Source organism: Gossypium hirsutum, chromosome A11 (assembly GCF_007990345.1).
Source record: "Gossypium hirsutum isolate 1008001.06 chromosome A11, Gossypium_hirsutum_v2.1, whole genome shotgun sequence".
Taxonomy (NCBI): domain Eukaryota; kingdom Viridiplantae; phylum Streptophyta; class Magnoliopsida; order Malvales; family Malvaceae; genus Gossypium; species Gossypium hirsutum.
This window is the reverse complement of record NC_053434.1, coordinates 102,271,517-102,287,183: the sequence shown is the minus strand read 5'-3', so window position 1 is coordinate 102,287,183 and position 15,667 is coordinate 102,271,517. Positions and strand designations below refer to the sequence as shown.

At 34.3% G+C, this 15,667-nt stretch overlaps 3 protein-coding genes across 3 annotated transcripts; 2 read left to right on the top strand and 1 right to left on the bottom strand.

The window, feature by feature from the left end:
* Nucleotides 1-1,124: 1,124 nt before the first annotated feature.
* Nucleotides 1,125-2,118, bottom strand: LOC107905036 (germin-like protein subfamily 1 member 7). The gene is made up of 2 exons (XM_016831588.2): nt 1,914-2,118; nt 1,125-1,779 (listed from the first exon to the last, which is right to left on the bottom strand). The coding sequence occupies exons 1-2, from the start codon at nt 2,035-2,037 to the stop codon at nt 1,226-1,228; spliced, it is 678 nt and encodes a 225-aa protein (XP_016687077.2). The 5' UTR covers nt 2,038-2,118; the 3' UTR covers nt 1,125-1,225.
* Nucleotides 2,119-3,677: 1,559 nt separating this feature from the next.
* On the top strand, nt 3,678-4,494 carry LOC107905042 (germin-like protein subfamily 1 member 14). The gene is made up of 2 exons (XM_016831601.2): nt 3,678-3,826; nt 3,941-4,494. The coding sequence occupies exons 1-2, from the start codon at nt 3,703-3,705 to the stop codon at nt 4,492-4,494; spliced, it is 678 nt and encodes a 225-aa protein (XP_016687090.2). The 5' UTR covers nt 3,678-3,702.
* A 3,138-nt stretch (nt 4,495-7,632) lies between these two features.
* LOC107957619 (germin-like protein subfamily 1 member 14) lies at nt 7,633-8,476 on the top strand. The gene is made up of 2 exons (XM_016893168.1): nt 7,633-7,762; nt 7,923-8,476. The coding sequence occupies exons 1-2, from the start codon at nt 7,633-7,635 to the stop codon at nt 8,474-8,476; spliced, it is 684 nt and encodes a 227-aa protein (XP_016748657.1).
* The last annotated feature ends 7,191 nt before the right edge of the window (nt 8,477-15,667 follow it).

Here is a 15,667-nt window from a genome sequence, read left to right as displayed (position 1 = left end):
TATCATTAATCCAATTTTTTCCCAATGACTAGAAATTGCATGACTGAAGAAAAAAAAAACAATGGAGTTATCGGTCGATATCTCACCCAAACATGAAACAATGTCCAAAGGGAACCGGGATGGATTTGAAAGTTTTCATACTCCTATCATAGGTCACAAGCTCAATGGAAACAACTATATTCTACATTCCCAATCAATTAAAATGTTCATTTGCGGTCGAGGAAAAATATTGTTAGCTAAATAACATTTTTTTATATGCTTCTGTGCCCCTTGTTTATTGTATAAAATGTTCTTAGCCTTTCAAAGAAAGAAAATTAAAGTAAAATTTTGTCAGAAATACCTGATAAGCAATCTGGACTTGCAGGTTGTGATATGAAATGCTTTGCTCAATAACTTTCTACATATCATTCACTAGATGTATGTTTTTCAAAGCACAAGATCTTGGGACACAGATAAACCGCCTTCACGCCTGGATAATTTGAACCTCCATACCCTTGTCTAACCATTCCTTCATCCCTCTCGGCAATTCCTTGTGTCTTGAATATGATATTATACATCTTGAATGTGCAGGAAACTGGTTATATATATATAAAAGAAATAACTTAGAGAGACATAACAAAACAATTTTTATATTATTCAACTCATTCATGTGTTTCGCTTTATTCTAAGTTAAAATGTCTAGCCATTTGATTGTGAAAGCACATTTTTGTTGATGATAAATAGAACAGAGATAGGCTAGTTGGAACCATAAAAAACTTCAATTCTATTTAGATATCGAAAAAAACTTAATAGATTAATAAATATAATTAATTAAGCAATTTCAATTTAATAAGAATTTTGATTTTAATGGCAATAAAAACAATATAGATTTTATTTTAATAAAAAAATTAAATAATTTAAATTTTATCATAAACTAACTTTTTTAAGTCATAAGAAATCAACTCGTTCTATCAATTTAATATGAGAATTCAATCATAGTGATTCATTCATATCCCTAAACGAAGGTCTGAAATCCAAACTTCAAACTAAAAATAAATTTAAATTGCAAGACTCCATATGGTATGACGAAAATAATATTACGACAGGTTACAATAAGCGAAGGTACATGAGAAACCTCTTTTATCTTTTTTATTTTTCTTTCAACTAAATTCAACGTGAAAAATAAGTTAAACATCATCCAAACAATTAGCTACTAAGTAAGGTTCATGGGGTTTAGAAGTATCCCCTAGTTGTTGCCCCACCAGAACCGGGACTGAAGTTGTTTAACGATATTTTGATCCAGCTGGAAGGCTTTGGCAAGAACATCAGGATTGATGGCCGGGTCAGAGCCAAACACTGCATTTGCAATGGTGATCACCCCTGGGTTTTGGCTACTGAGAGCAGCAAAGGCAACCGCATTCGTACTCCCTATGTTGAACTGGAAGTGAATCATACCTTCGGGGAAAACGAATACATCTCCGGGGTAAAGGACTTTGGTGAAGAGACGGTTATCCGTGTTCGATGTGACAAAGCCGACGGATAGTGTGCCCTCCACAACGACTAGAATTTCGGTGGCACGAGGGTGAGTGTGAGGAGGGTTTAGGCCACCGTAAGGTGCATAGTCAATTCGAACAAGAGATATGCCGAGAGTGTTAAGTCCAGGTATTTGTTGAACATTGGCTGGAGTGACCATTGATCCTACTTGGTTTGATGTATTTCCAGGAATGTTGAGGCCAGGCAGGAAGAAGTCTTCTGCGGTTGCAAGCTTGGGGTCCTTGCAGAACTTGCCATTAACGAAAACTGCATAAATGGAAAGAAAAGAGTTTACTACTTGGACACTTGTCCAATACTTGTACTTGCTATATTTCTCCACTTTTCAGAGTTAAAACGAATATATCGCAAAGATGAAATTTCAAAGAATTATAAGAACACACCACCATCTTTAGTATCATTAATTGCTACACAGAAATCCTGAAGAGGGCCGGGATCTGAAGCTGAGACAAGTTTGGAAGCCAAAGCCAAGAGGACAAATGCTACAAGGAATTGAACACCTTTCATTGTTGTAAGCAACAGTCCTGAACCTGATCAAATTGAGCTTCTAGGATTTGTTGCTTTATGAGGGGTGATAATTCTGGTTTCAAAGCATGTCCATTTATAGATAGTAGTCACTGAACAGGTCCATTGTCATTTTATTTCTTTAACAATTCCATTTTAAAAGGGAAAATAAAAAAAAGAGGTTTGCCAAGTCTGAAGCGATTACTGGATTTTAAAGAAATCTGAAGGAATCATTCTTCAACTACTCTACACCTTCAACCTCGTCGAACTGGTCGTTTTTACATACCGAATGTCGTCTTAACTACTCTACTGACTTTGAATGTGTATATATATATATATAAAAATATATAATATATATATACACAATTGATTAGCCTCTAGCAGTATTTCAAAGTTGCAGTGCTCCTATATATCCATAGAACGGTGAAAACTATATGCAGATTACATTTAATGCAACCGGGCTTTCATGAAGATGTCCATGCACGTGTATATTCAGAGAGATATAAAACCACAAGTATTGAATCACTCCAAGGCGCTTTTCTTGCAAGTACTTCTTACTTAATCAAGCAATTTTATTTGAATTAATTAATAGATGTTGAAGCTGGTTAGTAAGCCGGCCTTGAAAAACAGTTTCTCTAATTTTTTTAAAAAATAAAATAAAATTGAGATCACTAATTGCAAAAGGAGATGATAATGAGGGAAAAAGATCATGTCAAAGGTTTCAATAGTTAATCTCCCTCAACCCACAATGGCAGTCTCTTTCACACTTTAACCAAGGCCAGCTGCTGGCACTTTATGTTTAAACACTGCCAAATGGCAAAATGTTTCCAACTTGGATTATTGTTAACATTATTTTCATTGTATCTTGCATGAACAGGGTTGCCTGCCCGCCGCCTTAGCAACCTTGGATATCTCCTAAAGTCAACGTTCGAATGGACCAAGTTGTATTAAGTAATACAAAAGACATAATTTAATTATAGATTTGACTACTTCCATGAGAATGATACTGATGTAAGCATTGGAAGTGGGAAGAGACAAGGGTAGTAGTTGAAGAACAATTCATCAGAAATGGAAAAACATAGACTAGCTGTTGAAGTAATGGTCAGCATGCAGCAACCAAGACTGTCAAAGGCACTACATGCAGAAGCTGCTGGTTCACCTAGTCAGCAAGCTGTTTATGTTTCATTTTGTAATTTTAAGTTAGAGTAATGTAACTTAGTTGCTTTATAACTATGTTAGGTTTATGTTTGATGTAATTTTGATGTTGACTGAGCTGATAAATCAGCTTTGTTTGTTTGTTCAAGCTAATTAGCACAAGTTACTATGTGTATTAGTGGTAGTAGGTGAAGTTTAGGTCAACCTACTGTTTTGTCAAGATTGTAAACTTGTTTTATGTATTGGCTTTGTGCCATTTTTAGTTCAATGGAATGAATTCAACAAGTTATCATCCATATGCTCTCCATTTTTAGTTTTGCTTAAAAATCCATTTGAGTTTTCTGCTTTGTTTCTCCTACAAGTCACGAGACTTGCTCGACAAGCATTCTGTTGAAGCTTGCTGTTGCTGCCTCTTGCACCAACACTAGCTCAAAGACTGTATTGTATAAATAGTCATGTTCTGCAGCAGAGTTCCTCATCCTCTCCAAAGCAATCAAAATTCCATTTATCACAATGAAAACTGCCCATTTCATCCTAATATTTTGTCTCTTGGCTCTGGCTTCCCCATTTGCCTATGCATCTGATCCTAGTCCTCTCCAAGATTTCTGCGTAGCCATCAATGACCCCAAGGATGCTGGTAAGTTTTGTTTTTATCTCTTCTTCTTAAACTTGACCTTCAAATAAAACATTCTACAACCTCTTCATGGCATGGTACATGAAATTATAACATTCTTCTTCTCGTCTCCACCAGTGTTTGTTAATGGGAAGTTCTGCAAGGACCCAAAGCTTGCTAAAGCGCAAGACTTTTACTATTCAGGGCTCAACATCCCCATAAACACATCAAATCCAGTGGGATCGACTGTTACTCCAGTTAATGTTGCTCAAATACCAGGGCTTAACACTCTTGGCATCTCATTGGTTCGAATTGATTACGCACCAAATGGTAGCCTAAACCCCCCTCATACTCACCCTCGTGCCACCGAAATCCTAGTCGTTGTGGAGGGCACACTCTACGTTGGCTTCGTGACATCCAACACCGATAATCGTCTCATTACCAAGGTCTTATACCCTGGAGATGTATTTGTTTTCCCAATTGGTCTCATTCACTTTCAATTCAATGTGGGGAAAACCAATGCCGTTGCCTTCGCTGCTTTGAGTAGCCAGAATCCTGGTGTTATTACCGTAGCCAATGCAGTGTTTGGATCAAATCCACCCATCAATCCCGATGTTCTCGTCAAGGCTTTCCAATTGGACAAGAATGTGGTGAAAAATCTTCAGTCAAAATTCTGGTGGGCTAACAATTAGGGTATAATTCAATTTGGATTCAAATTCACAATTCGTTTGCAATAATCTTTGACTTGTTTCCTTTTCTACAATAATAATTTTTTTTGGAAAGAATAAATATAAAAATTATTTGCTTATGTTGCTGTAAGCTTCTTTGTTAAGTAATGAAATTTATTGTTTTCGTTATTGCTATTTTTACTTACTTTTTTTTGTTTGATTAATAATTTATATTCATTTTTCATTTTTTTATGGCAGTACTGTAAATTCACTGCATTTTAAATATAAAAAATTCAAAAAAAAAACTCTTTGAAATGATGCTAAATATAAAAAATTTAAAATTTAATGTTATCTAAACTGGACTGGACCGGCTGATCGGAGTGAGAAACGGTTGGATATTAGGCCGACAAGACGTAAAAAATCAGTTGAGTTAAAATTGGTATAGACTGCTTGAACTGAGCTAAAAAATGGTTTGAACTGATTTCTAATTGATCAAGGCAATTGATTTCCTGAACAACTAATCCAATCGATTCAAAGCAAATAAATTCTTGAAAAATAATTTTTTTTTTATAAAAAACGAATTAACCTCCAGTTCAACTGATTTTTTAGCCCGGTTTAACTAGTTCATACTAACTTGCAGGTCAACTAATTTTTTACCTCTCATCGGATCGATACCCTAACTAGTTCTTGACCCAATCGATCTGGTCCAGTTTAAATAGCATTAAATTTTAGCATTTCTTATGTTTTTAAAATAGTTTTTAAAATATCTTTTTATCTTTTATTTTTAAATATATTTTTAACTTATATATACTTTTTATTTTTACTTTTTATGTTTTTAAATAGTTTCCTTAATGATTTGACTTGTTCTTTTCTTGTGTTTTAAGCTATATTTATTATGTACCCGTATGCCACTTAAGAGGAAAAATTGTTGAGCACTTTAGCGACAACCATTCCTTAGCTAATTCAACTATAGGAACATAAGCAAGTATGAGCATTAATTGGTGCAAGAAGTTTCTATTTGGAATGCAAGGTTAGGTCAATCCTGCATGAAGTTCGACTATAGGAACATAAGCAAGTAATGTTTTTTTTTGCTTTAAATTTACAAATTTTTCATTGAAAGGTAATTTCTTAATTATCATACTCCCCAAATCAAACAATGCAGTTCGACACACCTTAAGAAAGCAACATTGGATTACATAAACTAGATTATAATAGATTACATGAACAATGAAAGAACCACTCCATCACTACTAGAAACTAGAAAACATGACACCCTTAAAGCATGTTGCTTTTGCCAAAGAGTGAGCTATCTCATTAGCCACTCAAAACACCATAGAGAAAGCCACTTCTCCAATCTTATTCAATGACTAATTTTATCTTACTTTTTCAGTCTAAGTTAAGTGCACATTTAATGGTCACAATTTTAGCATCTTTAGAATCTTGAAATCCTATCAGCCCCACAATCATAATGCAACACACCCCCTCAACCTGAAGTCCTTAGTTTCTCGAAAGTGGAACCGTCAACATTAAACTTCTAATCTCCTTTTACATGGGGATCCCACCGAACATTGAAATTGCTTTAACAAACAACAACATTGGACACATATGATTCAGTCATCCTTGCAAGTCCACTCATTAACGAAAATGCCTTCCTTAACTGCCTTTAGCAATGGTAAGCCATCTTCTAGCTAGAAATTTAAAAATCAAAGAATATGAAAAAAAAAATTATTTTTTAAAAAAAGTTTATGTACTTTTAAAGGGTAAGAACCAAATTGACAAAAAAAATTGTAAATGTTGAGGTCTAAAAAAGTTATTTTACCTTTGATAATGTTAACTTTAACAGGAAAATTAAAAAAGGGACTAAAATTTTTAAATAAAAAAGCACGGAAATTTAAAATATAGGACTAAATTTTAAAATTTGAAAGAGTACAAGAACCTTTGACATATTTAAATTTAAATATTAGAAAGGGAATTACAAATAGATATAAAATGCTAAGGTAATTAGATAAAATTGTAAAGGACGTCCAAACATGCCTAATCACTTTGATTTAATCCAGAATTAGAATATATCATATATCTAATCACTTGATTTTGACTGTGTAAAGTCTGTATATTCGATTTTGGACAACATTGGATAAGCCTACACCAAATTTACCACTTTCTTAATATATCAAACTCTTTGCTATTGCATCATATCGTACCTGTTAGTTCATGGCGTTGCTGACTAGCAATAAACTTGTATTAAACAAAGCGGTGTGATCGCTCAAACTAATATGATTCGAAGTCTGTGAGGTAACTGAAGCCTTGAAGTTTACTTTTCTGTACTAGGAAAAATTCAAGTCATTAATTAGGCTTAAAAAATATTTTACTACAAAGTTGGCAACGAATTGGATCAGTGATTAATTCAAAGCTCATTTTTGGGTAATTGAAGTGATCAACAGACTTGGAAAGTTTCGCTCTTGCATGCATGCTTCATTGAACTTGCAAGAAATTGACAATGTTGTGGATGTGATAAGCACAGATGTCAGAACAAATGAACATGCCAGAATAGACTATGTCAACTGAGATCATATAACATGTTGATTACAGACGAAATCAGAAGCCTTTAATCAAGCTTAAGTTTTTGTCTCCATAGCATTTCCTTGATCATGCTAACTAAAAGAATGACCGAGTTTAGTTTTACATTCAAAACTGTCGGCTGCTTGCAGCAACTCCAAATCTAAATTAAATTATCCCCACTATCTGAAAAAAAAATTATATATATATATTTGTTTGCCTAAGGCTAGATGGAATTATTTTTGAGTTCATATTTGATGCAATATATATATTTGAAAGAAGTCAACTTTAGTCTGAGAAGGAAAAGTCAAAGCCTGGATAAGAAAATGTTTAGAACTGTGAGTGAATTAAGACCAATTCCACAACATATATTGAAATGATGTACGAGGAGAACATAACTAGAAAGTGTACTGGTTGAAGAATGATTCACCTCCTAATAAGAAATAACTAATTGTGAATGCAAACGCCTAGTCTTGACGTACTTGATGGAAGGCAAATCAGGATGAGTACTTTTGTTTCAATGCCTATATATAGACCTGTTTGCCATGCAGGATTTCCCACCCCTCTCCCAATTGGTAGCATACATTTCGTGCTTGCACATCAATTATGACCAAACGACTTCAACTTTTCGTTGCAGCTTTTGCCATCTTGGCCTTCAGTCCCTTATTAGCCTCAGCTTCTGATCCTAGTCCCTTGCAAGATTTCTGTGTAGCCATCAATGACACCAAGAATGGTGGTACGCTATTTTTCTTAGTACTCTCTTGTTGACCAGTATCTTTAAGTCCATAATTATGCAAGACGCTAGAGCTTTTGATCTGAAGTAACATTTTCTTCATTAGAATTCATACTTTTGCATGGATTCACGATATTGACTAACCTTACTTTATTTCATGCAGTGTTTGTAAATGGAAAGTTCTGCAAGGACCCAAAGCTTGCCAATGCAGAAGACTTCTTTTATTCAGGGCTTAATATCCCTAGAAACACCTCAAATCCGGTTGGATCAACTGTGACTCCTGTCAATGTGGCACAAATACCGGGACTTAACACTCTCGGCATATCTCTAGTTCGAATTGACTATGCTCCATATAGTGGCCTAAACCCTCCTCACACGCACCCTCGTGCAATGGATATCCTTATGGTTTTGGAAGGCACACTTTATGTCGGTTTTGTTACATCCAACATAGATAACCGCCTCATCACCAAAGTCCTAAACCCTGGTAAAGTGCTTGTTTTCCCTGTCGGTCTCATCCACTTCAAATTCAATATCGGGAATACCAAAGCAGTTGCATTTGCTGGTCTTAGCAGCCAAAATCCAGGAGTTATCACGATTGCAAATGCAGTATTTGGGTCTAACCCTCCCATTAATCCTGATGTTCTCACTAAAGCCTTCCAGTTGGACAAGAATATTGTTACCTATCTCCAATCCAAATTTTGGTGGGACAACAATTAGTTCTGTTAGAATTAAATGATCCAAATCCTTTTTTAAATAAAATACAGCGGTAAAATAAAATATAAGTAAAATCCATATAGGTTTTTTAAACCTTATTAAACTCTATCTATTTTATATTGATTAGAATAAGGTGTTTCAATCTTACTAGAATATGGCTTTACAAGCCTATAAATAGACATAACCTATTCCTCTTGTAATCATTTGAATTCGACGTAACGAATTTGCTTCTCCTCTGCCCGTGATTTTTTTCCCGAAAAGGTTTCCACGTAAAATCTATGTGTTCTTTATTTTATTTTATTTTCACAAATTGGTATCCAAGCTTCCGAGTAGTTCATCTCAATCACGGTAATGGCGTCTTTGAAGTATGAAATTCTACTGTTGGATTGCAACACCAAATTTGCGTTGTGGTAGATTAAAATGCAAGCAGTTCTTGCGTAGATGGATCTGGAAGATGCCCTGCTAGGGATAAATAAGATGCCTTCGACATTAACAGATGAAGAGAAGAAGCGTAAGGATCAAAAGGCATTAACACAATTACATATGTATTTGTCCAATGAAATTTTACAGAATACGATGAAGGAGAAGACCGACACTGCATTATGGAAGAGGCTAGAATAAATATGTATGTCGAAAACTCTAACAAGCAAGTTGCATACAAAGCAGCGTCTTTATGCTCATCGTTTGGAGGAAGATAGGTCTGTACACGAACACTTAATAGTGTTTAAAGAAATTCTCTCAAACTTGGAGGCCATTGAGGTTCAGTATGATAAGGAAGATCTAGGCTTCATTCTACTTTGTTCATTGCCCCCGTCTTATTCAACCATTAGAGACATGATTTTATATAGCAACGAGTCTCTTACAGTTGATGAGGTTTATGATTCTTTGACCTCGTATGATAAAATGAAGCATCTTGTGGTTAAACTCGACTCTTAGAGAGGGTCTCATTGTTCGTGTGAGACAAGATCGGAATGCTGATGATGATCGTGGAAGGACATAGGAATGGAATCTTTAAGGTAAATCTAACGGTAGATCGAAGTCTTCAAACAGAGGTAAAACTTGTAACTTCTGTAAGAAGAAAGGGCAGATTAAATCTGAGTGCTATAAGCTGCAGAACAAGATTAAAAGGGAGGCTGCGAATCAAAAGGGAAAACGACTAGAAAATTTTGGTGAAGCTAATATTGTAGAAGACTACAGTGATGGGGAAATTCTAGTCGCTTTTGCCAATAATTCTAAAGTAAGCGAGGAGTGGATACTTGATTTAAGTTGCACCTTCCACATAAGTCCCAATCGGGATTGGTTTACAACTTACGAAACAGTGTCTGAAGGTGTTGTTTTGATGGGAAATAATGCTTCATGTAAAATCGCAGGTGTTGGAACAATTAAAGTTAAGATGTTTGATGGAGTTGTTAGAACACTTAGTAACGTACGACATGTTCTAAAATTGAAGAGAAATTAAATTTCATTGAATACTTTTGATTCAAAAAGGTACAGATACACAACTAAAAGTGGAGTTTTAAAGATTTCCAAAGGTTCCCTTGTTGTGATGAAAGGGCAGAGAAAGACTACCAAGTTATATGTTTTACTGGGTTTTACTGTTACTGGTGATGCAGCTGTCGCTTTCACTTCCTTGTTAAATGATGATATTACTAAACTTTAGCATATGCGCCTAGGGCATATGAGTGAGAATGGCATGACAAAATTGAGCAAAAGAGGACTTCTTGATGGGCAAGGAGTTTGCAAACTGAAGTTCTGTGAGCACTATATTTTTAGGAAGCAAAAGAGAGTTTGATTTACTGGAGGAATCCATAACACGAAGGGAACGTTGGAGTATATCCACTCTGATCTGTGGGGGCTATCTAGAGTGTCTTCGAGAGGTGGAGCTAATTATATGCTAACTTTTATTGATGATTTTTCCAGAAAAGTTTGGGCGTTCTTCTTGAAACAGAAAAGCGATGTGTTTTTCGCATTTAAGTCTTGAAAAATATGATTGAAAAATAGACGAGAAAAAAAAATAAAATACCTCTGCACACACAATGGCTTAGAGTTCTGTTCTGATGATTTTAATAGACTGTGCAAGTCAGAAGGAATCATGAGACACTTGACAATTCGTCCTACTCCATAGCAAAACGGCATTGCAGAACGAATGAACAGAACGATCATGGAGAAGGTTCAATGTATGTTGTCAAATGCCAACTTACCGAAGTTGTTTTGGGCAGAAACAACCTCTACTACATTTTTTTGATCAACCTATCTCCATCTGTTGCCATTGAGAAAAAGACTCCACAAGAGGTATGGTCCAGTAATCCTGCTTATTATTCGGACTTAAAAATCTTTAGGTGTCTTGTGTATGCTCGTGTTGATAATGGAAAATTGGAACCAAGATCAATTAAATGTGTTTTTCTTGGTTATAAAGTCGGTGTAAAAGGGTATAAGTTATGGTGTCTTGAAAATAGAAAAGTTGTGGTTAGCAGAGATGTCGTTTTTTATGAAACTGCTATGCTACCTAACTTATCTCTTAAAGACTCTTCCAATAAAGAAAATCAAAAGCAGGTGGAGCATCAGATTAATATAGAGTCGACTCCTCAAGCCAATACAAAAATTGAGAATAGAGTTGCTTCTTCACCACAACACTCTATTGCCAAAAACAGAACTAGAAGAGAAATTAAACCTTCAAAGAAGTATGCCGAGGCTGATCTAGTTGCTTATGCTTTAAATGTGGCTGAAGATATAAATGCAAACCGAGAGCCATCTAATTATTCTGAGGTAGTTAGCTGTGAAGACTCAGAAAAGTGGATGTTTGCTATGCAAGAGGAGATGAAATCACTCCACAAAAACAAAACATGGGATCTTGTGAAACTTCCTAAATGTAAAAAGGCTGTTCATTGTAAATGGGTGTTTAAAAAGAAAGAAGGGACTCCAGGAGTTGAAGAACCCAGATATAAAGCAAGGCTTATTGCAAAGGGTTACAGTCAAATTCCAGGAGTGGACTTCACAGATGGGTTCTCCTCAGTTGTGAAGTATAGTTCGATTCGAGCTTTGCTTGGTATTGTGGCCATGCATGATTTGGAGCTTGAGCAGTTAGATGTAAAAACTGCATTTTTGCATGAAGAACTTGAAGAAGACATTTACATGCAACAACCAGAGGGTTTTACAGTCTTTTTTCTTGCTGAAAAAGTCCCTTTATGGTTTGAAACAATCACCAAGACAATGGTACAAGAGGTTTGATTCCTTTATGACTTCTCATGATTTCAAAAGAAGTAGTTTTGACAGTTGTGTTTACTTTAAGAAAAACAGTTATGGTTCTTTCGTATATCTACTTCTTTATGTTGATGACATGTTGATAGCAGCAAAAGATAAATGAGAGATAAGAAAGGTCAAAGCCCAACTAACTGAAGAATTTGAGATGAAAGATTTGGGACCAACAAAGAAGATACTTGGTATAAAGATTCTCAGAGATAGAAAAGCAAGTAAATTGTACCTAAGTCAGGAGGGATACATTGAGAAAGTTCTTTGCAGGTTCAATATGCAGTGTTTGTTTGGAAAATACATGGCGAATCCAGGTAAAGAACACTGGAAAATAGTTCAGTGGATTTTAAGATACTTACGAGGTACTACTGATGTCTGCTTACAGTTTGGAAAAACTAGAGATGAAGTCATTGGGCATGTTGGTGCTGGTTTTGCTGGAGACCTTGATAGAAGAAGATCTCTCACAAGTTATGTCTTTCTAATCAGAGGTTGTGCAATCAGTTGGGAAGCAACTTTGCAAACTACAGTTGCTTTGTCTACCACTAAAGCTGAGTATATAGTGATTACTGAGGTTTGTAAAGAAGCTATTTGGTTGAAGGGACTTTTTAGTGAACTTAATGAAGTCCTTCAAATCAATACAATATTTTGTGATAGTTAGAGTGCAATCTTCCTTACAAAAGATCAAATGTTTCATGAGAGAACAAAACACATTAATGTTCGGTATCATTTTGTACGTGATATTATAACTCGTGGTGATATTGTTGTGAGCAAAATTAGTACTCATGAAAATCCTGCAGATATGATGACTAAGTCACTTCCTATAACCAAGTTTGAGCATTGTTTAGACTTGATTGGTGTTCATTGTTGAAGTTAAGCCCTTAAAGGGTTTTATGGAAGAGGTGGAGAACTTGTTCGTTGAGAGTTCGCAATGAAGAACTTGTTCATTGAGAATTCATGTCAAGGTGGAGATTGTTAGAATTAAATGACCCGAATTCTTATTTAAATAAAATACAATGGTAAAATAAAATAAAAGTAAAATCCATATAGAACTATAGTTCTTTTATTTTATTTTAGAATAAGGTTTTTTAAACCTTATTAAACTCCATCTATTTTATATTGATTAGAATAAGGTGTTTCAATCTTACTAGAATGTAGCTTTACAAGCCTATAAATAGACATAATATGTTCCTCCTATAATCATTTGAATTCGACATAGTGAATTTTCTTCTCCTCTGCCCGTGGGTTTTTTCCCAAAAGGATTTCCACGTAAAATCTGTGTGTTCTTTATTTTATTTTATTTTCACAGGTTCATTTAAATATATGGGAATAAAATTTCTTCAATCATGAGAAGTTGTGATTGTTTTGTTCTAAATAATGTGTGTTTTTATTAATAATGTGCCTGATTTGATGGTTATGGCATGGTTTCTAGTTTGCTAGTCTACTTGCAATGACTTATGTTTCCATGTTAAGTTTTTTCTGTCTTGCATTTTGTATCAAGATTTGCTTTCGATAGTTGCTAATTTTCTCGATAGCGATTATTTTAAATTGGTGTTATAACCTCCCACTTAACATATCACGTGGTGTTTTCAGTGTCAATACTTTCTTATAAGCTATCATATTAGGTCATTTTGTAAGTTATATTTTAAAAAAGAATTTAATATTTTTAAAAAAATTATGTATACTTTATTACGAGAATTATGACTCATCATAGTATATTCATAATTAACTTAACCATTTTTCTACTAATTTTTTTATTTATTAAAAAATTATACATTTTATAATTAACCAATTTTTACTCATTATTATTTATAATTATTTATCTTTATTGGTTAATAAATCATTGGTGAATCTTATATATCATATACATCAATTAAATTATACCAACAAATAGTTGGAAAAAGTAGCCCTGGACATTTTCCCTAAGACTTTGGATTGAGTTTGAATCTTAGGGCCATTATTGTTGGGAAAGTTTAAGTGAATATTAGCCCCAACCCAAGCAAAATTAGGCTCAAACCTTAAAATCAATTAAATTATTATATTTGTATGTCTCGTTATTGTATGTCAAAAATTTTAGAGTAAATTATATCGTTAGTCACTCTAAATACGGCTCGCCTCTAATTTGGTCACCCCAATTTTTTTATTTTGTTAATTTAGTCACCCAAAAAAGAAATTTATCAAATTGGTCACTCCACTAATAAATGGTAATGGAAGACTTACAGTGCATTTATGTGAACAATTTTGGAGTCACCAAAATAGGAATGACCCCTATTTAGAGTGATTAATAGATAGTTTACACAAATTTTAGCGTGACTAACGTGGAAATTCACCATTAAAATTTTGTTACCATTTAATGGTGGTGTTGAGGCAAATATTTGATATCGTTGCAATTTGCCAATGGAAATGCCCACTTCCATCACCACTACATCAAAGAAAGCAACTTGCCATATTTCAAAGTTGTCAATTTATTGAAACAAATTTTTAGGTTGTGTTATATTGTGGGATTATTCAAGTCCATCAATGAATATCAATTCACCTGGAGAAACATATCCTAAGGACCGGATCGGATCGAGTGTGCCAAATTTCTTAAATTAAGGATGTTAGATTGAAACAAAACTTGAAAACTTATCTTCCAACAACCCAACTTACTTTAGTCATTATTATAATATTCTATTTAGTTATTTTAGTTGTTGTCAAGAAGGGATTGTGGTCAATATTTGGTATGCTAGCAAGTCTCGAAAAGTCCTATATATTTGAGAGACTTGAAATGTACTAAGTATTTGAGAGATGTAACACCCCGATACTTGATTCGATCGTCGGGTTTGAGTTATAAGGTGTCACATTCATTGTCAAAGCAATTACGACCAAATTACAAATTGTTAAGTATTCAAATATAACTAAAACATGTGTATAACATGATACACCATCATTTTTTAATCATTTCAATACAAGTTGAAATCATTAACAAAAGATAATACCATATGTAACTTAACATTTGAGACTTTTAGCCTAAGGTTCCTAGGTGCATGCCCAAAAGACCAAAATGAGTCACTTTATACAAAATTTGTTGGGTTGGAAATGATAGTTTGGATGCTGGCTTTAAATCTCCAGGCTTCAAAAATAACCTAAACTTGTGGACGGAGAAAACAAACTCTACACTGAGTAATAGGGCTCAATGGTACATTTAGGATCCAATATATAATTACAAGAATTAACATTAAACTTTGAATATAAAACATGCTTATATACACATATTAATCAAAAAAATTCATTATCTAAGGCGACAAGCAAATTATAACCATCAACTTTCATATAGCCAAATCAAGGTAACTCCTCTCTAAATACCTACACCATGGCCCGTAGCTAAATCAAGGTATTATTCTCACCCAAAGTGCCATATCATGGCCCGAAGCCAATACATTAACCTAATGACATGTCATTAGCATCCTAACTATTTCTAAGGTTCAACCGGGAAGTTTCACTTGTCGATTTCATCGTCGAATACATCCGTGTAATCGTATTCAAAATTCAAACATTATCTGTAATCTCATAATCACATTTTATGCAATACCAAACCATGTAACATACAATTATAATGAAATTATCACATACGAACTTACCTCGTACTCGAAATTGACAAATCGGATCGATTACTCTATAACTTTTGATTTCCCCCGATCTAAATCTGATTTATTTCTTTCTTGATCAATATATATTCAAAATTAACTCATTTAATCACTATTCATTCAATTTCATCCAAAAATACCTATTTGGGCATGTTTACACTTTAGCCCCTAAAGTTTCATATTTATTCAATTTAGTCCTTAGTTCAAAAATATACAAAATTCACACAATTCAATCCAATTACATGCTAGCCAAATTTCATAGGGGGCTCTAGCAGCCCAAAACTTTCATTTATTTCACATTTTATCCACCCAATTTACACTT